General features: G+C 35.8%; 1 protein-coding gene across 2 annotated transcripts in view; it reads right to left on the bottom strand.

The window, feature by feature from the left end:
• Window positions 1-1,178: 1,178 nt before the first annotated feature.
• Window positions 1,179-23,960, bottom strand: part of CAND1 (cullin associated and neddylation dissociated 1) — a 41,021-nt gene continuing 18,239 nt past the window's right edge. For both annotated transcript variants that reach the window (XM_088800603.1, XM_088800601.1), the window contains exons 3-15: window positions 21,660-21,814; window positions 19,798-19,921; window positions 17,941-18,197; window positions 17,750-17,855; window positions 15,053-15,198; window positions 11,118-11,410; window positions 9,556-9,697; window positions 7,707-9,200; window positions 6,828-6,923; window positions 4,280-4,449; window positions 4,034-4,198; window positions 2,461-2,568; window positions 1,179-1,747 (exon numbers count right to left, since the gene is read on the bottom strand). In XM_088800603.1, coding sequence (XP_088656729.1) covers window positions 1,523-1,747; window positions 2,461-2,568; window positions 4,034-4,198; window positions 4,280-4,449; window positions 6,828-6,923; window positions 7,707-9,200; window positions 9,556-9,697; window positions 11,118-11,410; window positions 15,053-15,198; window positions 17,750-17,855; window positions 17,941-18,197; window positions 19,798-19,921; window positions 21,660-21,814 — 3,481 coding nt within the window. In that variant the 3' untranslated portion in view covers window positions 1,179-1,522. The remainder of the gene's footprint in view (window positions 1,748-2,460; window positions 2,569-4,033; window positions 4,199-4,279; window positions 4,450-6,827; window positions 6,924-7,706; window positions 9,201-9,555; window positions 9,698-11,117; window positions 11,411-15,052; window positions 15,199-17,749; window positions 17,856-17,940; window positions 18,198-19,797; window positions 19,922-21,659; window positions 21,815-23,960) is intronic.

Genomic DNA, 23,960 nt, shown 5'->3' with positions numbered 1-23,960 from the left:
CATAATGGATGTTAAAGCAGGTTAAGTAATACGGCAGGAAAAATATTTCTAATTCACAGTTTCAAAAATAAAGTATGCAGTTTTCAAATAATCTGATTGCTTAAAATCGGTCACTAAATTTAACTGTCTCCTTCAATACATGTAAACTGTGTTTGCACAGCACAGGGAGACGTCTTTATTTCAGAAGTTAGTTCTTCCTGTTACAGGAGCACCACAAATTTGAAGGAAGAAGCTACAGTGTGAAATGAGTTCACTGAAGGTTATGTTAAATAAAATTTTAACTACAATTAAGGTACTGCAAAGCTTTGTTTCCCCCAGCACAGACCCCTTTAACCAGGAAACATAAGCAACACTTACCAAATACAATACGTAAATTAGCTCTACAAGAAAGGGGTGAGACTCTAATTCAACTAAAAGAAAATACTATTATTAGCTAACCTGTGATAGCTGGCTTCAGAATTTTCATAAAAATAAAATTTTAAAGCATACACAGTATTTGTATCCTTCGATAAGGGATGTAGAGATCCAAAGGGAATGAAAGAAAAAGTTGGCCTAAAGAATTTAATTTCTAAGTGGAAATACACACACACACACACACACATACACACACACACACACAAATGGGTAACTGAGGAAAAACTGAGTACTTAACTATTCAAATTTTAAATGTCTAAGAAAATTTGTAATAGAAAAAAGTGGCAAATTGTTATTGTGACTTGATTGGCTGAAAACATCTGTAAATTCACACTGGCATTAAGAAAACCAGTTTCAAAAATTTACTCCCCCTTCTCTCTCTCGCTCTCTCCCCCCCACATATGTTTTCTGTGCAAAAATAAATATCTGCAAATTGCACTAATACAATACTTATTTTAACTTTTGTATTATGAATAATCTGCACATGCTTTACAGACAATACATATTTGTAAACTTGCTCATGCAAAATTAGTGTGTGCAACAGGGATATTGTTAATCCCTATACTTTTAAAAAACGACACCTTATTATTTTTTATACTGCCAAACCGTCTAAAATGTAACAAATCTTACAGATATTGTTATCTGCCAGCTAAAAAATCAATTTATGTTGCTGAAACAAAAAGTTATACAAGAAAAAGAAACATGGTTTTTGTCTTGCAGAATTTTTGATTTTTAAATAAGAGAAATTTTATAAAAGAAAGAAATTCATGGTCACAAAATTTTAACATTTTAATCCTACACATTACAGGGCAAATAGATCCTGGATCCTATCTCCATATTCCATAAATCCTAACTTTTAGTTTCCATTTTAAATGTTGCCCTAACCACTAAAACATTAGTGGTTTTACAACCTCTGGATTGTGGAAATACATATTTCTGAAATAAATGTTACAAAAACAAAAATGGAAGAAAGCCAAACTGTATCCATGAAGGAAAAAAAGTGGAACATTTTGAAGCTTTTAGACACTTCTCTTTCCATGTCTGATGATTAACCTGTCAATTCAGTGCATCATATGGTCAATGTAATGGTCCCATGTTGAACAAACATCTAACTAGTGTCCATTGATTCCAAGTTAGTGGATGATGAATCTTTTTGGATACTTTCAAAGATGGCTGCAAGCTCAGGGTTAGAACTGATCTGTGACTGGAATTCACTCATCAGTGGACTCTTCTCTGCTTCTGGAATGGTCAGCAGTGCTGCAACTGCTCTCATGGCAGATCGCTTTAGTTCATCTTGCTTTTCAAACTCCTGTTTTACTGAGTTTGCCTTTACCTGTAACATTGAGTAAATTTATATTACATGCTATATGAACAAAATTTAAGCACGTAGACATTTCTGGTAAAGCTACTCTTTCATAGTTCAAGTTACATTGTATTTTAAGCATAGCTGTTTTAAAACTTTTTAGCAGTTGCTTGTCTCCTTTTCTTTTAAGGGTATATCTTACACAAAGCCTATTATAAAAACAGAAAATCCAGAGCTATCATGGTAGGAAAGAGTGGGCCTTATCTGCTTAGCAGGTCCTACTTTGGCCACCAGAGAAAACTGTTCCTCTAGAAACATGGGTCATTATTCAAATACATCATGTGCTGACACCTCTGTGCCATAATTCATGTAATCATTTTTATATGAAAAGCCCTGTTTCACCTTCTGAATTTAAAAGTATTTCTGACTTTTCAAGGTCCATTTTAAATGCCATCACTTTCATATGCAATCTTCTATGATTCCCATCCCCAGACCTCCACCAGAACTAAACATTTCAATCTCTTTTGTGGACCTACCACACTTTATCCCATATCAGTACCATATTAAAACTTAAGAATAGCATTTAATAGTGCTAAGTTTTCTAAAACATCCACATTTAATAGGTTGACTTTTAAAACCAACTGCTTCACATGGTGTTACCACGGTTAAATTAGGAAACCTACAGTACAGAATTGACTAGGAATCCTGACCAAGTCTGGCAGTTGATGTCTACCAATGATTACCTTAGTTGTACATGTGGCACGTAATGGCTCCACAAGTCGGTCCAACCTCTGCAGTACTGCACTTGGACAAAGGGTGGAGAGTCTCACCAACATTAAAAATGTTAGCATCTATAGGAATACAAAAAGATAAAATTTAGCCTTTGCATTATTTCCTAAAGACAAAATCCAAATTCTAACAAAGCTTTTAAAAGGAAAATGACTAGCACACCACATAAAGTTTCATTTTACTATAATTTGCCACAGATTTGTCTCAAACCTCATCTGAGGAATTTTAGTTACAAGTACGAGAAAGACTTACTCGTAATGTGGTCTAGTGTATAGAGCTAGAAAAGTGGTTCTCACTCTTGGCCACACATTAGAACTAGGAAGCTTTAGAAATATACCCATTCTTCTGCCCTGTTTCCAGAGACTTTTACTTAACCTATCAGGTCAGAGCCATAGAGTTAGTATTTTTTAGAAAGCTCGTGTGCACCAAGATGAAAAACCACTGAAGAAAATAACTGAACTAGGAGAAAAGCTTTATAAGATTCTACTGTTTGAGCAGATCTTCCTTAAAAAAAGAAAAAAAAAACCCAAAAGATCAGTTATTCAGATTAATCCATGTAAAACCTGGCAATTCGTGATCTTTTTTTCTCTTGGACTATAAACTATAGAATTGAGGACTGTTTTTAATGGAGTGTGGGAGGATTCAGGCTACTGCCACACATGGAAACCTAAAAATCGGCGTTCTGAAAGTCTAGCTGAATTACTGCTCAACTGCCACTCTGCCTGTGTGACCAAAGGCCTTGAATGGAAAAGTGAAGAAAAAGAGACAGTGCATTTATATTTTATTTTTCAAACCACCCTTTCATAGTTCACATTTAAAACAGGCATAAGCAAATAGGAAACCAAAGAGCAGTTAGGAACAAACTTCATGCCTTAAACCTAAAAAATGGTATGATTTCTCTCTAGTTTGCTTCTATAGATTACTTCGAGTATCTGAAAAACCATTCTTCCATGTCACCCTTTAACAAAACTCTTGATATTTAACTTAAAGTATATTAGATTCCAATCTAAAGTGTATCAGACTGGAAAACAAAAATCCCTCATTCAGCTGAATACGATTATCGTGCAGAACGGCCCTAAAGACAGCCAAAGGAAATTAACCACGACAATCATGGGAAACTGAAAAAAATCTTCCATGGGTAGTAACTGCAGTACATTATTAAGACAGGCCAAAAAGATCACAGATTATACTTTGAATGAAGTGCAAAACCTGTCTGGACTCTTCTTTGGAGGGAAAGGATCTAGGGACTATCCGCTAAGCAATCTGGCACAGGGAATTTCCTAGAATTTCCACCCAACTTAGACTTCCTCCTCCAATGAAGAGGTTTCTGAAGTTTTCCTGTATGACAACTGATGTTACAATTGCATCACTATTACTTTTGCATATTATAGTTCATAACACTTTCTAAAAGTATGACAAGCAAACCAGTTTTTCTCATTTAATACACAAAAGTAAATTACAAGGGTAAAAGTCACTGTAGCTAAGCCTTCTTCTAAAACATTCTATAAACAGGCACAAACATCTTACCTTAATATCATAATGGTCCTTCAAACCATCTTCAACATGATTTAGAAATTCAAAGATATCTAGTCTATCAAGACAACTGTCTAGAAGTGTGTACATACACTCAAAAGCTGCCTTTCTAATATCCAGGCCGTCATCCACTGTATGCTTAAATGGACCCATTTCTACCTGTTGAAACAAAAAACGAATATGTGGATACACTTAAAAATAAAAGACAAGCTTAGAGAAAGTGTAATGTAACTAGCTTACCTCTCTTATAAGCTCCTTTCTAACTTTTGTTTCATTGTAAAGATGTGGAAGAACAGTATCTAGAAGATCCCTTATTAAAGACGGCTTATTGTGTGCTGCTGAATTGAATGTGACCAAGGCTACTCTTCTTACATTCAAATCTGGGTCTTCCAACGTTTTTAGGAAATCACCTGAAAAATAATAAGAGAAGGAACATATAATTATGTAAGCTTAAAATAAGATATACATTATATTTTTTCTAAATTGATAGATTATTATTATTATTGGTATTATTGTAATTTCTTCAATGCAGGTCATGGAAGAACATGACAAAATACTAAGTGAACTATATAGTTTCATTTTGGCAGCAGGTAAACCATCATGTCCCAGCTGAGAGGATTTGATAACCTACTCTCAAGTACCTATAATACAAAGGGTATGGAGTCAGAGTCCAAAAAGTTCCCTAATTTCTTCTATACTTTATAAAAAGGTGGACTGCACAGAGAAGTGATGGAACAAGGAGGCACAGAACTAATAACTTGAATGACTGTCCTTAGAGTTCAAAATGAGTACTTACAAATGCAACCAAAACAGAATTTTAAAAACTGAGTTCAAAATAAGGATAAACAGGGTAAGGACAGATCCAGTGCTTGATAAAAACGGAATACTGTTAGCTAGTACGCAATTTATCAAATGACAGAGAGAAATGTGCTTCCAAAGCCCTATTTTTATTTGTATCTTTATTTAACAAGAAATATATGACATGGTAAGAGGATAAGGGTACAAAAGGAGGAAACGGACATCTAACATAGGACAAAAAGCTACATAAAACATCTAGCCACTTAAAACCAGATATAAGTCTGATCGTTCTTCGAATGTGGGGGGAAAATTATAGTGCAAAGATCTTTGGAGTCATACAGATGGTGATCCAAACAGCTTCACTTGTCAATTGTATGCCTTTTGGCAAGAGCCTCAGTTTCCCAGTTTATAAAATGAGAATTATAAACCTTTTAGGGCTATTAAGCAGAATAAATACCATGTATATTGTTGGACACAGTGTCTGGTACACACCTGGTACTCGTCATTACACACATTCCACCTTACCATGAGCAATCCTTTAGAATACACAGGGAAAAAGAGGGACCAGAAGACGTAAATGTTCCCACAAAGCAATTTGAAAAAATGGGAGGAAAGAAATACTTCAGACACCACAGACTGGTAAACTCAAGGTTGACCACCCAGCAAAGTTCTGATTACAAAAAAAGCTTAGGAGATAGCTCAGGTTCAAAAGGAATTTAAACGTACCAGGCTAAATCTCCTCACCCCATTACTAAGATGGTAAATTAGAATAAACATGATTTCAGTAAAGCACCTAAAACATTGTATTACGGATAAATGGTGACATGGACAAAATCAATGGTCCCCAACCCCTTGCTCTAGGAATTTTAATTTTTAAAGCTTTTTAGGTGGTTGTGATGTTCATATAGTCTCAAATAATACTGAACTAGATCATAAGTCAATTAGAATGATAATCATCTGACTGAATAACAATACCAACGATGAACACTGTTTGACTGTTGTCAACCTGGAAAGATGTCTCTAGAGACGCGGCACAGGTCTTTTCCTTTGTCCTAGCTTATCCAGCACCAAAACGTGAATAAATATATCAAAGCAAAAAAAAGGGAGGGCAACAAAAGCAAGAATCTTCTGACAGAGAATTTCTCTGAATTATTTCTAGGTCCCAGCAGTAGCTCCCATTTATCCCCATGTCCCCCTTATTCTGAGTTGGTAACCCCTTTCTGTACTGTTTTAAACTGCCTTTTCTCCTTTCTGGCAACTGTAATGTGGCCTGACCCTGCAAAACTTCTTTGCCACATCCCTCTAGCCTCTCTGCTGGTATCCCCATCTGGTATCCCCATTCTTCTGTTCTCAAGAAAGCACCAAATTGAGTTCTGAGGGGTTTTAGCTACTACCAACTTAGGGAAAATTGATGATGAAAACAACACAGGGAAGTTATAAAATCACGAAAAACAATCCTAAAAGCTAATTCTTGTCTTCACAGAAATAGAGATAGGAATTCTCCTCTCCAGTTCTGGTAACTGTCCTTTTTATGCTACGGTTGTTCTGACCTTATATATGGGAACTGGAGGGTTACAATAACAGAAAATTGGGGCCCTAACAGCTCAAGTAAGATCCACTTACATCTGGGAGGAAACTTCAGAACTATTCAGATAGATCAAATATATTTCCTTTATCCATTAGTTATTTTAGGTCATCCCCAAAATATAATTATCAAATGTGTAGCTGACTCTAAAGACATCCTAATGTATTTACTAATTTCAGTTATTTGCAAAATTATCAGGCAATAATTTCAAACTAAGGGATGATAGAATGTAGAATGTAAGTATATAAGATGATACGTTATCAATTATCTTTGTAATGAAACAATCACCAGATCCTTAAAAGTATTTCAGTTCCTTGGTGTTATTTTCAGTTATTGAAATGATTCGTTTTTTGACAATTACCTACTAAATAGTTCATCAGTATGTTTACCGTTGTTTGCACTTACCTATACAGTTCTTTAATAGTGGATCAATAGGTTGTGGATGATCAGAAATAGTAAACTTCACAGCTGTCACCACTGAGCTTCGGGCATAGGATGAGCCTAATTAAAAATAAATTTAAGTCTATTGGTATGAAGTCCACTAAAATCCATGGACATCTTTATCATTCTCAAACCACTTCAAATGACACTAGTGCCTTCAAGTCTTCAAAATTCCTTTGGTCAAAAGGGGTTTTCCTATTGCTATCTGAATACTAACAGAACAGAACAAAATGTACTCATCTTATGAAATACAACTCCATCAGATTTCAAAGGAAACTTTCTTCTGGGAGGAGGAGGCCTGGGAGAGCAGCAGTTGGGGAATCTAGCCCTCGCAAAAGGGAATTGGTTAAATCCATAAATAGCTTTTAATATCCTGAAGTATTTTATTAAAAAAGAAAGCAATTTCTAAGAATAAATGGCTATTATTACCTTCCACTTGCTGTAAAGGGATTGACAATGGTAAATCTGAAAAACTCTTCTAAGATCTCTCATTTGCACTAAGAGTAAGTGAACCAATTTTAGTATTAATTGTTTCTAGCAAGCTCCTCAGGATATATTAATTCGAGAGACACCTGTGTTTTCCACAGTTTAAGATAAAAGAATAACATTAAAATACAATGAACACTAGAACAGATTTATTTAACCATTATCTAATTACACTCTTTATCCTTTCAAACAAGCAAACATCATTCAAATAGAGCTTTATACGATAACATGAGGCAATAGGTTCTACACGTAACAAGATATAGGGATGTTTAAACTTCAGCATTAGGCATCTTTTAAGGCAAACCAACTGCAAATAATTAACAAAATCTCTTAAAATAAGAAAATCTAGGTACCCACCTGATATCAAATACCCCTTAAGCCGTGGAAGGAGAGTTTCTGGATCGATTAGCGTAAGTTTGCCTAGACATTCCGCGACGACATTTCGGGTTCCTTCCTCTGCACACTCGCAGTGCTTTAGCAATAAGGCCCAGATGTTTTCCACATACGGTTTAAGGCCCACCACTGATGCAGAGCTAATAATTTCCTTCAAGGAATGAAGCAGAAGATACTGCCTTTTGGGTTGACTGGTTATTTCTTGTAAGACAAATGGCAGATATTCAGGAAGGTTGCCCACACTAATGCTGCCTAACGCATAGGATGCAGCTGATTTGACTTCTTCACTAGGAGATGAGAAGGCTTCTAGTATTACAGATTTTAGTTCTAGCTGCCCACTTAAATCAATATGATGCCCAACTTCTCCAAGAGAAAGTAGAGCTAAGAGACGAATGGAATCTGTAGACCTGGAGTTCTTGACATCTTGAATAAACTGACCTACTACAGCTGGTCCTTCTTTAGGACATGCTCGAGTAAGGGCAGCTACACATTTGGCAATGGAGTAATAAGACTGCTTGTGAGTAAGAGCTGTGCTCTGAGAATAAACTGGACCAGTCAGCATGCGCAACAAATCCATGTATCCTAGATTACTTGTTCCAGTGACAACCAGAGCTTGGAAAAAGTCTAGCATAGCACTGAGAGCTCCCCCCTGCAATAAGGGTGATCTCACAAGTCCAATAAGTTCATTGAGAATGGATCCACTTATCTTTGAAAGGGAGGAAGGATACACTTTTGCCAGTGTGGTAAGAAAACTGATAGCCATCTGAGAAACATGCATATCACTTTCGCTGATAAGAGGTGGGAGCTCATCTAGAACTGCATCAATCATGGCAGCTGTCAAGCTGTCGCTATAGTTTTTAATTAGAATATCGAGGGCAGAAAGGGTACCCAGTTTCAAAGCTCTCTGGTTTTTCCTGAGAAACGAAGCAAGTATAGGAACCCCTTCTCCCAGGACAGGTCTCAAATCTATCTTCAAAGGTGATCCAGCAATCAGCGTCAATGCCTTCACTGTAGTTAACCGAGTAATTTCATTCTTTAGCCTCTCCAAGAAAATCTGAAGTGTATTAGGCAAGTCAGAACCCAAATTGTCTCCAAGGTTGCAAATAATTTGTCCCATACAGGAAATAGCCCTTTCCTTGACTTCCTGATCAATGTCAGCTGCTTTTAACCTCTTAATGGTACAGGTAAATAGATCCTTGATGTAAGGAGTTGCATCAAACGAGGAAGGCTGATCTAAGGGACGAATTACTTTGACAAGCTGTTGAGTAACAAGAAGTGCTTCAGATGTAATCTTGTAAAATGGGTCTCCAACACAAGCCACCACTGGAGGGACCAATGCCTGTACATGCGGATGGAAGACTTGAGGAGAGTGGTTACAGAGGATTACATATAGACATGACAAAGCATCAATCTTCAAATTCGATGAACTTGATTTATCATTCAGGGAGAAAATGATTCCTAAAAAACACAATTAAAAAAATCCAATATTTATGTATGGTTTTAAGTAAGAAAAAAGTTAAAAACTAATCAGTCCTTAAAATAATGCTGGTTTCGACTTCATCATATTACCTCTAAAGTAGTAAAAATTCCACAATCTATAAGGAATATTACAGCCAAAAATTTTAGAAAATTTTAAACTTTTTACCTGCAAGTTTCTAACTTTAGGTGTTCTAGATGGTTCTTTAAAAAAGTTAGTTCTATGTACAAATTAAGTTATCACGAATTATCCTTTTGAAGGAAACATTTAAGCTAACCTAAGTCTCAATAAAGTCTATAGTAAGTTTCCAAAAGTGATTTACTATTTCTTTCATACCTGGCACAAGAACAGGGATGTGTTGCGTTAGGGCCCCAGGTAACACATTTACCAGTTCAGTTAACATGTTAAAACAACACTGTCGGGTCTTCACACTTTTTTCTTTCATCTGTTTGTGCAGAGCTTTAACAATGTTGGGAACCTGTAATTATAACACACTCATTAGCTGGTTCAGCTATCAATATAATACAAATTGCAGGGGATGGGGAGAAAGGGGAGAATTTATCTTTTTTTGTTAAATTCCTAATTCTGCTAACTGCTAACAAGACTTGTTAGATACAAACTTTGTTGTATCAATTATGTTCTCTTGTAACTATTTATTTGCTTGATACCGATAAATAAGAAAATGGAGAAAAACTATCATTAGCTTTCTACAGAGCAATAAAATAGTCTTCCTTGGTTAATTTTTAATTATGAAATGCACAAGACTAAACAGAAATCTAACCAAATAAAATTTTCAACCAAAATTTGACAATTTATAAATGGTTTTTCTGAACATAAATAATACAGATAGGCACTGAAGGAAAAAGGACAAATTATATTAGGTTGATGCAAAAGTAACTGCAGTTTTTGCAATTATTTTTAACCTTTTAAACTGCAGTTACTTTTGCACCAACCTAATAAAAAAGAAACCATTAAATGGACCCTAATTTTTATGTTTAGTTTGCTGTTACAGTGAAATCAACCTCACTTCAAATGTAGCTACACACAAGCAAGCAGCAGGAGAGGTATTCAAAAATATTTGCTTCTAAACTTTCTAATGTCGTTAAAAAAGCCTAAATAGGGTATTTACTAACAAAATCTTATGGATGCCACGATACAGCCATGTATCATATCGAACAATGATCTGAGAACTAGAGATTAAAGAAAACACCTATTTAATTCATCACAGCATGATGAGAATTTCCCATCATTTCACCTAACTTTTATACACTTATTTAATTGCTTATGTCATCCATATACTTTATCTCATTTCTTTCTACAATTAATCTTCAGTGTTCACCTGTAAGCTCACCACAATTTTTTTCAATTTGTACTACTTGAAAACAAGATAGATATGGTATGTACATCCCCTCCCGTGGTTTAGTTTAATCTGGCTCACGTTTTGTAATCTATAAAAGTGGACAAATATGGCCCCAAATGGGTTGCTATAGGGATTACATACAAGGTAGGAAAATGCCTAGCATGTACTAAATATTCAACAAATGGGAGCAATTTTGCTGTAATGTTTAGGATCTTAGAAAAAATTGTCCGAGAGTAAAAAGTATGTGTTTTATTAGTAAGAACTGGCATGTATAAGTACTTACTGTGTAGCAGGCACTACATTAAATGTTTACATAGATCGTCTCATCCCTCACTGTCTTGGGTAGACAGTTCTAAGTAAACCCTTATTACAAATGAGAAAAGCAAGGTTTAATAAAATGACAATTTCTCCAAGATCACACAGTAAATTAGGACTGAAGCCAGTTATGAATATACGCAGTCTGACGCCACAGCTCTGAGACACCTCCATTAATATCAAAGATAAAAATTACTGAATCTTAAAATACTTTTAAACTGACCTGACTCTGAAGCATCGTTAAAGGTGTTTCTCCCTGTTCCATTGCATCAGGGTCACACAGCCAACTTTGTACAGGACGAGTTTGCTTCAAAAGAGAAAGGTACGCATGAAAAACATCTGCCTTTACATTCTCCTCACGCTCTTTAAATCTGGATATCAGTGCAGGAGAGACGGTCTTGTAGAATTCTGGAAGCATTTCGTGCCGTGTGCTAACTACAGCATCCAGGCACTTCGCGGCTGCTCGTCTCACTTTCCAGCTCATGTCATCATCGTCACTGTATTCATCATCACTCCCTAAAGAGAAGTTGTAATGTGGGGTTATTATCACAGGAAAAGTTTGTCATTTAATACAAAAAGTGAATTGATACTCATAACTAAGACAGCTTTCTAACTTTTCACTAACCTATGTAGCAGTAGATACGTTTATAAAGAGCTAGAACTTAAACAGATGCAGTTAATTTATATAAATTAACAAATAAATAAACCTCTAAAGAAAAATGATCATGATTTTGTTTTTCATTTGTTAAACATGAGCTGCTTATTAACCCTTTAAAATCATTAATACGTTAAACTTCTTTAGAACATTAATATTTGTAAAATCAAAAATGTCCCCGTCTTTTAAATAATATGAATAAAAGTTCAATTCACTGGAATCACTTGACACTATAGGAAAATCAAACAATCAATCAGGGAGTTTGTAAGATAAACCATGAAACAAACTTTAGAGATAGATGATGTGATAAAAATAGTTAGGAAAATTAACTCAAAATCGATCAAAGACCTAAATATAAGACCTAAAACAATAAATTGTGTAGAAGAAAGCACAGGAACTAAACTTACAGACCATGGGTTCAGAGAGGATTTTATAAATTTGACCTCAAAGGCAAGGGAAGTAAAAGCAAATATGAATGTGACCATATCAAACTAAAAAGCTGCTGCACAGCAAAGGAAACCATCAATAAAACAAAGAGGCAACAAACCGAATGGAAGAAGATATTTGCAAACAACATCTCCAATAAGGGGCTAATATCCAAGATATATAAAGAACTCATACAACTCAGCAACAACAAAAATCCTATTAAAAAATAGGCAGAGGACCTAAACAGACACTTTTCCAAAGAAGACATACAAACAGCAAACAGATATAAGAAAAGATGCCTAACTTCACTAGCTATTAGGAAAATGCAAATGAAAACCACAGTGAAATACCACCTCACACCTGTTAGAATGGCTATTATCAAGACAAGTAACAAGTGTGGGAGAGGCTGTGGAGAAAAAGGAACCCTCATACACTGTTGGTGGGAATGTAAGTTGGTACAGGCACTATGGAAAACAGTATGGAGGTTCCTCAAAAAATTAAGAATACAATTACCATAAAACACAGCAATCCCTCTCCTGGGTATCTACCCAAAAAATCTGAAAAGATTTATCTGTAAAGATATATGTACTCCGATGTTCACTGCAGCATTATTCACGATGGCCAAGACGTGGAAACAACCAGAGTGTCCTTCGATAGATGACTGGATAAATATATCGTACATATATACAATGGAATATTACGCAGCCATAAGAAAAGATGAAATACTGCCATTTGAGACATGAATGGATCTTGAGATTATCATGCTAAGTGAAATGAGTTAGACAGAAAAGTTGAGAACCGTATGTGGAAAATAGAACTGAAAGCAACAAATGAACAAAACGACAAACAAACAAAAACTTACAGACACAGACGTCAGTTTAGCGGTTACCAGAGGGGACGCGGAAGGGGGTCAAATACATGGTGAGAGAAGGAGAACTGACTCTGGGTGGTAAACACACAATGTAATATATAGATGATGTATTATAGAATTCCACACTTGAAACCTATGTAATTTTACTAACCAATGTCACTCCAATAAATGAAAAAAAAAAGAATCCCAGGACATTCCATAGAACTAATTTTCTGGAGAGAAAAGGAATCCTGACATCAGCTTTCTTTGTGACTATAAGACTTTTCACTAAATTTGTTGATGGGCTATTAGGAGCAAATATGCATATTCTCTACCTTTCAAGATACTGTCTTAATATAGTTTACACTTTCTCAATTATAGCAAGAAAATTCTTCCCACATTAACAACAGGGCGCCATCTTCTCCAAACTCCCTTAAACCATAAAACCATATTCCTGCCATAGGTATTAACTATTCCATTTCACTCATGTACGAACCTGGAATTCACAGGAATGATCTGGGGTGAAGATTAAATTTAGATTTTCAGCACAATGACATTAAATCCAGGAAACTAGGTGAGATCAATAAGAACATAAGAGTAAAATGGAGAAGTCCAAGGACCAAACCCTGGGATCCTCCCAAGTTTAGTGATGAAGAGAAACCAGGATGGAGACTGAAAAAGACCAAAACCAGGAGAGTGTGGTATCCTGGAAATTAAATAAAGAAATGCTGCTGGAACTGAGTAACAGGCAGGGTCAAACATTTGAGGTCACTGGCAATCCTGTTCATCACTGAAGATTGGATTCAAGAGAGAAGGGGAAGAAAGGAACTGGAAAGCATTCTTCTGAGGAGTTCCGTTGTAAAGGAGAGAAACGGGCAGTAGCGGCTAGAGTTTATGATATGCAGTTAAGAGAAGTTTTTATAGCTGTTTTTGTTTTAAAAAGACTGATGAAATTACAGCATTAGAGGAAAGTCATTATATAAATTCATACAAAGAATGAAACTAAAAATTATTATGAAAAAAATAGCAGAAAATCCACAAACCAGATACCTAGTAACTTACCATTTGAACATCTCTATTCTGATTCTTTCAACACTGGGAAACAACAAAACATGAGCAACCCCTATGTCCTTCTGGAAGTGCTACTCCTTCTGGAGTAAATACCACACAAATCATAGATAGCATAACATCAATCTTAAGAGCCCCAGAAGTGTTTAGATTATTCATTAAGTTAAATGGAGCCTCAAACAATATTTAGGATTTTTCATGAAAGTAACTAGTTTATAAAACCAAACACACTGCTCTGAGTGTGTACATCTACAGGTATAGTTATAAAAATAACATTCATTTCCCTCCTTAAAAAATGCTTTGTAGGGAATCTGAACAATAAAGCACAAAAATCATTTATAATTGCTAGCCAAGAGAACAATACTAATTGTTTTTTCTGTGTATTTTTAAAAAAAATGTTTAAAAAAAAAAAAAAAGAGAGAGACAGAAAGCGAAATAGAAAACAGGCCCAAAATGGGATCACTAGAGCTAAAAGCCCAAGATACCAACCTAGACTGAATACCTGATCTAACTGCAGTTTCAACCTCTCCCAGAAACATAATCAACCAGCACGGTCTTCTGGTCAAGCACCAGTAAGGTAATCTGTCCCACAGGCCCCTCTCCATCCTCCACTGAAAAAAGAGGCAATCTCCATAAATCCCCTGCTCTTCCCCCAAGAAAAGATGTCCCAGCCCCAACATAATCCGTTCTCTTCCCAACCCCCACCCTGCCCCTAGCTCCCTTTCCCCACCCTTCTTCCTTAAAGTCCTTCCACCTTGTACAACTCTCTGAGTGCCCTAGTTGTTGCTAGATGGGATACTGACTGATTCATCAATCGCTTAACTAAAGCCAATTAGATCTTCAAATTCACCCAGCTGAATTTTGTTTTTTAACAAAATAAAAACTCGGACACAGTAATTTTTGTTACCTACTTTTCACTCAACTTATTAACTGCTTTAGTAAATTTTTTTCTAGAACATGATTTTGAAAATGCTGCATAGCAGTTCAATGCGTGGATGCCCCATAATTTATTTAATCAATTTGCTATTGTTGAATATTGAGGTCATTTCCACTGTTACAAATAAACAAACAGTATAATTTGAGGTAAAAATCACCCCCGTCTGTAACACTGGGTCTTTCATGACAATTTAACAAATTACTTCTATTTAATTTGAAATACCTTGGTCATCATCATCACCACCATCTGCATCCATGGCATTTTCATCTTCATCTTCATCATCATAATTATAATTTGGATCATACGTAAGATATTTAAGGCAAATATTTATAATGGTAGAAACATGAGGATATACTTCCTTAGGGCATCTGAAGAAAGAAACAAAAGCTGCTTCAAGTAACTGTTCTTTTCTCCTTGATTCAATACCTGCCACATTTTGATTTATCACCTACCAGAAGTTTTTTCTCCTCTTTAATATAGCACAGGAAAGTGATTCCCAGCCTTTTCAACACCAATACCCTCCATCATTCTCACATTGGCTCCACGTTTTAAAAGATTTACTTTTCAAATTATATTTATGTAAATCAAATGTAAGATTAATTTTAACCTTCACATTTTAACATCTCTGGAGCTGGAATGGTTTTATGATAAAGGGCGTACCGGGATTAATGGGTAGCACCGAGAGAAACTTGTGTATAGTTTCCCCGGCTTATCCATGGCTCGTATGTTCCAAGACCTGCACAGTGGATGCCTAAGACTGCAGACAGTACTGAACCCTATATAAGTTGTTTTTTCCTATTCATACATACACTTCTATGGCTTTTCTTTGGCACATCAGAATTGCCAGCATCACTACTTTTGCATTGCATTTGGGGGCCATGACAATCATGCACCGCAGAGAAACTTTTCTGTCAGTAATAGACCTCATGTATGACAGTGGTCCCGTAAAGTTATAATGGAGCTTAAAAATTCCTGTCACCTGGTGATGTAAGGTCTTAATGCAAAGCATTACATAAACACTCACCATTGTGTTCCAATTGCCTACAGTATTCAGTACAGTAACATGCTGTACAGGTTTGTAGCCTAGGAGCTGTAGAGAAACAGAATCTGTAGCCCCAAAATATGTCTCTTTGGTAAGGATTATTTTAGGCTGATTAATTTTAAGAAACAGCAGACCTGGGAGAAGTTCTGAAAACCAAGTGGAAGTTACCCTTTGTAAAAGACATTTACATTTGTAAGGGAAATGTCTGTAATGGTTTCTCGCTGGCTGTCCCAAAAGAGGGATGCCCTTATCTCTAGAAGCTCCTCTCCCTGCAGATAGCAAGGACTCAGATCTGCATGACAACCTTCCCGTTTACTGTGCTTTCCCCATAACCCTCCCATAACTGACTCCTCCCACTCCTAACATTTGTTCTCATCAGCTAAAGATGGTATTTAAGGGGTGGCTTCACTCATTTTGGCTGGTTACTCAGTTTTTGTGGGTCTCTCCCATGTAGACATAAGGTATACGTGTTATTGAACTTTTGTTTTTCTCGTTAATCTGTCCTTTATTAGAGGTTTCTCAACCAAGAACCCGGAAGGGTAGAGAGAAAACTCCTTTCCTTTCCTACACACCAGGCTGTACCGCGTAGCACAGGTGCATAGTAGGCGCTCCCCTCTAGGTGTGCGTCCGTGCCCTCTGATGTTCGCTCAAGGACGCACATCACCTAACAAGGAGTATCTCAAAACACATCCCCACCGTTAAGCAGCACATGACTGTTAAGTAAAATAAGGGTTACCTGAACACCAGCACTGTGACATGCAACGTGCCACGGTGGCTCTGACCACCAGGACAGCTACTAACTAAAGGTCTGGGAGCATATGAAGCATGAATACATTGCACAACAGGACGACTCGCATCCTGCAGGATGGCGAGACATTTCAGTAGGCTACTGAAAACTGTGTGCTATTTAAAACATGAATTAATTCTGGAATTTACCATTTAACATTTTCGGACCACAGTTGACAGCAGGGAACTGAAACTGCAAAGAGAAACCCCGGGTAAGGGGAGACCACTATATGCTATATTTTCGTAACATATGGCAAGACAAAGCCCGGATGAACTTGCTTTTCAGCACCTAGGAGCATGTGTGTACACGCCAAAACGCATCCGGGTTTGGTCTTCTAGCTCTACATTGAGAGTACAGAACATATAAATGCCCCAAAATAAAGGAATAATTTGTGTTTCTCAATTAAAAGGATGAAAGTGAATCGCACAACTTCTGATTTTAACAATCTGACATGATTATAAAGCTTTAAAGCCATGAGACAAGGGAGCGCTACCAGTAACAACCAAAGTCTCAGGACACCGTACTGTGCTGCTACATACAGTCAATTCTAGCCAAAGGCAAACAATAAAAATAAAAAAATCTGTGACTTAGCCAGTATGGCCTCTTCTAGTGCATAAATATAGAGCTTTTATTATTAGAACCAAGGTTTCTGAATTGAGAACCACTGCCCTGGCAAAATGGATGTGACAAATCCAAAAACTGCTGAAAAGATATGAAATTCACTACGTATTTCTGACCAGATAACTAATTTACCCTGGTGCTGTCTCATGTAGACTACATTACATTATTAAATTAAACAAAAAGACAATTAAATACTTTTCCTAAGTTCTTTAAGTAAAGTTCTAACAATGAGAAGGACACATTTAAAAATAAATGTTTAAGGACTATTTTAAAATATAAAATTATATTCAAATACCATATTGGTTATTAGTTACTCTATAATAAAAATTTAATTAAAACACATCTAAAATCCAAATCCTAGCTATCAGTAAAAATAACCCATTTCTCCTCACTCAGCTAATCTAGATCTTAATTATTATTCTATTCTTAAGGAAAATTTTTATTTGAAAAATACATCTTAAAAACTTACCTTCTCACAAACGATTCAAAGGCTTGAATGCAGTACTCTCTTAACTCATCGTCATCTATATTACAAAATTTTACCACCAAAGGAATTATCTTCTCAAGGTATTCACCTAAGAAAAGCATATTGGTACTTAAAAACATTAATACTTTTTTAAATTAAAAAAGAAAGCTTTAAAATATTTAAACATTTCTTACCTATTCTATGACCAGCTTGCCTACTAATAGCAGCAATGCATTGTATGTAGGTTCTTGTTGTTGACATAGAATCATTTTTAGACAACTCTGACAACAGATGTTCAATAAGATCTACAAAAACTATATTTCCACAGCTCATAACCAGATGGCCAAGAGCAATAATGGTTCTTTTCCTCACTGCAAGTCTAGGGCTGGTCAACTGGGGGAGTAGACAGGTCAGAATTGAAGGATGGAAATTAACAAGAAGTCCTCCTTGCCTTAAAATAAAATAAAAAAAGAAAACAACAAATAAATTCAAGACGTCTGAGTATTACTGAAATGTCTGGCTTCTGAACTCAATGTGTTCAAAGAGTAAAAATTTACATAACACATTCCAAATTCAGAATGAAAGGAAAACTAAATTCTTACTATCTCTACCAACCAAACTGAAAACTTGAGCTAAGTGAATGTAGTTTTGAAATTTGTATTCCTAAATTACCTTCTAGAATCTAGACCTATATTCCCTGTCAGGATATCCAACCAACAGGCTTGGGAGAACATAAAAAAACCCACAACCATCTTGTCGCCTTTCCCCTTCCCAGATCTCTAAGTTAATTTGCTCTATTGATAGCGTTTTCTCTATTAGAGCTTTTTGGGAGTTCACAATATTCAAAATCTCAGCATCTCTTAACTGCCCCCTCTCCCTATTGTCTTTACTCTACACATCTACATACTAAATTTCACTTATCCTGTTGTTCCAACCCTCTTTTCCATCTCTTCCAATTCACTTCATATATGCAGTTCAGTGAGTCCATAGCAGTCAAACATCTATGTACCAGGACAATGCTAGTAATAAAGGCACACAAAGGACAAAAATTCTAACTGAATTTCACTACTTATCACAGTAAGTATCAATTCCTCACCGTTCTCAACATGACTCCAATATATCAGAATGACTTCCTACTAGTTTTCTATTCATTCTGTATTCTAGAAAACTAGAATACAATTGTTTCCAATTCCAAGACTATATATGCTGATATATCCTTCACCTGGGCATATACACCTGTGACCTATACATTCTTCAAATCTAAATTCAAATGCCATTCTTTCCATAACAAACTTTCTTGATCCTTCCATTGCAAACCCCAACACACACTATAGTCCCAGTAGGTATTTAGTCCCATCCTACCTTATCTTATAGCCATTTGTGTTCTAATCTCCTATAGTAAAGTACAGGCTCTTTCTGTGCCAGGATGATTCTTCGTTTCTACCATACATATGTACCACATGAAGGCACTTGATTATTTTCAAGTTGAAGTAAATTAGCCACAAATAATACACAGACAAGTAATGATGACATATAATGATTGTGAGAATCAGGGATAAACTGAAATTAACAGGTCTTTTAAAGTCTTTTCCCCTAGTAGTTACTTAGCTCTTTCTATCTCCCCAAGTTTGACTTCTGGAGGAAAGTAGAAAAGCAACAAATGTGTACAGCCAAGTTCCTTCTTCCCCAAAAACATGCAGTATAAACATGGTTGCTGAAGGTCACAAACAGCACTATTTTAACTGGAAAATTTGCCACGTCTATAGGCACACCTCCTTATCTAAGTAGATCACTGTACTCAAGAATATAAGAGTAAAACAAAACATAAAAATTGTGCTGAAATATTTAAATCACAAATTTTATTCATTATTTCTTATAACTGTATAAAACATGCTTGTATAGTTAGTTTATATCTCCCCTCACTCCTAACCACACATATTTATAAAACAGCCATAATAGAACATGAATAATTTTAGACCAAGTTTCAGAAGGGATTTTTAATAAATGCACATAGTTATATTACAAATAATACAAACAATAGGTATGTTTACCTGCTCAACATATCAGCCATAATATCCAAGGCTTCTAGCTGAACAGAGACATCTTCCTGCTTTGCTATTGCACTGGTAAGACGTCCAGTAATCTTTTTACATACATTAGCAGCTAGTGCAGAGCCTGAGTGAATAAGAAACCAGTAACAATTGCAAGGCACATACGCTGAGTTCCACCTTATATTCATGGAAGTTACCAAAGATTCAAAGACTTTGAACTTGATTCTGAGACTCACTCAAGAGATTCATGTCAGAAAAATATGCATTGCAAAACAGGTTGTTTTTCAATAAAATAACTTATTAGACATAAAATAAAAATTAGAGATCACTGCAGGAGGAGTACATGACCGAGGGAAAACCATATTGATTCAACAGACTCTATGGGACAACTATTCCCATGCACTCGCATGAATGCTGACTACAGAGCCAGTAGTAGCTCTAAGTGCTTAGAAAGTAGCAACGACATTTTTCTCTACTAGAGTCCTCTTTACTGGTAACCTAGACTTTTAAATTTCAGTGCATTAAAAACCAATGATTAACATGGTTTCTAAAAAAAAATAGATGTAACCTCTAATAAAATCTTTTCCAATCCAAAGACTCCATAACTTCATTACAAAGTAAAACTGTTGTTCCAGAGGACTCATAAATCAAGTTATTACTGTTTTCAAGTAGATGTGTGTTGATATTAAAGTGTGAGAAAAAAATAAACAAGAAATTTTGAAAGGAAGAATCCGAATGGTTAACAACTAGAAATCAGTTAAAAACAAACATGTTTCAATGAGGAAAATATTGATATAGCTAATACAATTATAAATAACATACTTCAGAGTTGGTGAAATATTTTATTGAAATAACTAATTAATAAGGATAAAGTGACATTGCTATGATACAGTAGAAGCATAAGCTTTAGATTAAAAGGTGATGTATTTGACTCCTCAGCCAACCAGGTAATCAAAACTTTGGGTGAATTAATGTTATCTCTTGGAATTTCAGTTCACTCATCAACAAACTAGGACTATTAAGACCTCTAATGTAGCTGATGTTTAAACTAAGTGAAATAATACACATGAATCATTTAGCTTGATAACTAACATAGTGAATCATTAATATTTATTACGTAAATGAGTGAAAACTACACACCCAGACTATATTATTACCAATTGACATTTTCCCATGCAATAGGGAGATAATTTCACTCCATTTGCAGATGAGACCAAAACTTCTAGCCTGATAATTTTTGTCAACAGGTTAGCAGTTAAGACCAACTCTAAAACTTAGATTATCTAAACATTTCTGTTAGAGGCCAAAAGCTAATTAATTGACAATTTCACTAATTTTAGTTTAAATTTTTTTTTAAATTACCAAGTAGCTACAAGAAGCTCAACCTTAAAGATACTAGTAAACTGTACTATTTTATAGCTGTTTTAACAGTGTTAGAAGTTTTACATCATAAATTCTAATGCAAAGCAAAATTAACATTAAAAATAAAAGCTAATCAGAAATAACTCATGATTTTGGTTATCTTGTCCTACATTGCATAAGTTGACGTAACTCTATTCTGTAGTTACGGTACACAAAACAATTATTAAATCTTGCTCCAACATAAAAATCCTTCAGAACTGGTGTTCCTATGAGATACATAAATTCAATCAAAATAATACTCATTTAAAAATGAATTTATTTTCAAGCAAAAATAAAACTGCAGACTTTTTTTTCTTAGTTGTTCGAAGGCATGCTTATAAAAATCATTTAGGATGGACACCTCGCTCCCTCCCTGGCCAAGAGAGGAAAAAATAGAGTAGAGGAGAAATACCTCCACATAAAAGGGAAACAGGAAGAAAAATGTGATCTTGCTTACTTACCACTGGAAGCTGGAGGAAGTTCTCCAATTACTGTTTTAAGGCCAATACTTGAAATATCTCGAAGTTGTTCTTTATCAGAAAGCATGTTAGTACAGAGGGTATCTACAATTGTCTCTACTTGGTATTCTTTCACTTTACTCACTAAAGGGCCAAGACTGCAATACAAAAAAGAAAAAAAAAATTAATCTAGATAAACACAAAAACTGAAAAATAGACAAATAGAAACATTAACTTTTCCCCCTGGCACCTGTCAACACAAGTAAATACACTATGTTTGTATCATAAATAGCATACAAATAAGGGTATAAAAGAAATTTTTAAAAAATAATTTTTCAATTACAGTTGACATACAATATTATATTAATTTCAGGTTTACAACATAGTGATTAGACATTTATATAACAAAGTGGTCACGCAGATAAATCTACTACCCACCTGATACTGTACATAGTTATTACAATTTCATTCTTTTATGGCTAATATTCCATTGTATGTATGTACCAGCTCTTCTTTATCCATTCATCCAGTAATGGGCACCCAGGCTGCATTCTTATCTTGGCCATTGTAAACAACATTACAATGAACATATGGTGGCACACATCCCTTCGAAGTAGTGTTTTGGGTTTCTTCGGATAAATACCCTTAAGGAGGATTACTGGGTCCTTCTTTGTCTCTTGTTATAACTTTGGTTTCAAAGTCTATTTTGTCTTGTAGAAGTATTGCTACCCCAATTTTGTTTCCATTTTCGTGAAATATCTTTTTCCAACCCTTTACTTTCAGTCTGTGTGTGTGTCTTTTGATCTGAAGTGAGTCTCTTATAGCCAGCATATGTAAGGGTCTTGTTTTCTTATCCTTTCAGCTATCTTATGTCTTTTGTTTGGAGCATTTAATCCATTTATATTTAAAGTAATTGCTGATAGACATGTAGTTATTGCCATTTTATTATTCCTATTTCTTATCTTTTTCCCCCCCTTCTAATTCTTAAAGAACTCTCTTTAACGTTTCTTATAATACTGGTTTGGTAGTGATGAACTCCTTTAACTTTTTCTTGTATGGGAAGCTCTTTATCTGTCCTACAATTCTAAATGAATGGGCAGATTCTAAATGCTGGGTAAAGTAATCTTGGTTGTAGGTCCTTGCCTTTCATCACTTTGAATGTTTCATGCCAGTCCCTTCTGGTCTGCAAAGTTTCTGTTGAGAAATCAGCTGACAGTCCCCTGGGAGCTCCCTTGTACGTAGGTAACTAACTTCATTTTTCCTTGGTGCTCTTAAAATTCTTTGTTTTTAACCTTTGGCATTTTAATTATGACGTGCCCTGATATGGGCCTCTTTGGATTCATCTTGTTTGGGACTCTCTGCGCTTCCTAGGTTTGCATGTCTATTTTCTTCACCAGGTTAGGGAAGTTTTCCATCATTGTTTCTTCAAATAGGTTTTCAATTCTTTGTTCTCTCTCTTCCTCCTTCTCCCTATGATGCAAATGCTGGTACACTTGATGTGTACCAGAGGCCCCTTAAATCATCCTCATTTTGGGGGGTTCTTTTTTCTTTTTGCTGTTCTGATTGGGTGTTTTCTACTTATCTTCCAAATTAATGATTTGATTCTCTGCTTCATGTAATCTACTATGGATTCCCTCTAATGTATTCTTCATTTCAGTTAATGTATTCTTCATTTCTGACTGGTTCTTTTTCATGTTTTCTATCTCGATTTTTATGTAGTCTCTTTGTTCAAGTTCTCAACAGAGATCACTGAGCATCCTTATAACCAATGTTTGGAACTCTGCATCTGGTAGATTGCTTGTCTCCATTTTGTTTAGTTCTTTTTCTGGAGCTCTGTTCTGGTCTTTCATTTGGGACATGTTTCTTTGTCTCCCCATTTTGGCTGCCTCCCTGTGTTTGTTTCTATGTATTAGGTAGAGCTGCTATGTCTCCCAGTCTTGGTGAAGTGGCCTTATGTAGTAGGTGTCCTGTGGTGCCCAGTGACTCAGTTTCCCTGGTCACCTAAGCCAGGTGCTCCAAGTTTGTCTCCTGTGTGGGTTGTGTATGCCTTCCTGTTGTAGTTCAGCCTTGATTGCTGCTGGCACATCAATGGGAGGGATTTACCCTCCGGCTGATTAGTTCTGAAGACTAACCATGACTGCAGTGGAGGAGCTTTTGTGCAGGGGCTGACCCTAGAGAGCAAGATTTCGCTTTAGCCTTCCGAGTCTGTCCTTTGGGTATGTGATTTGTGGAGGTGGTTGGATAGTGCTCTGGTGTAGTCAGAAGCTGGCCACCAGGTGTGTGGGTTCCGGGCCTCTTGAAAGG

This window comes from Rhinolophus sinicus, chromosome 1, assembly GCF_057876585.1.
Source record: "Rhinolophus sinicus isolate RSI-liver-muscle chromosome 1, RSI-T2T, whole genome shotgun sequence".
NCBI lineage: Eukaryota > Metazoa > Chordata > Mammalia > Chiroptera > Rhinolophidae > Rhinolophus > Rhinolophus sinicus.
Note: the sequence above shows the minus strand (reverse complement) of the source record. Positions and strands in the feature narration are given on the sequence as shown.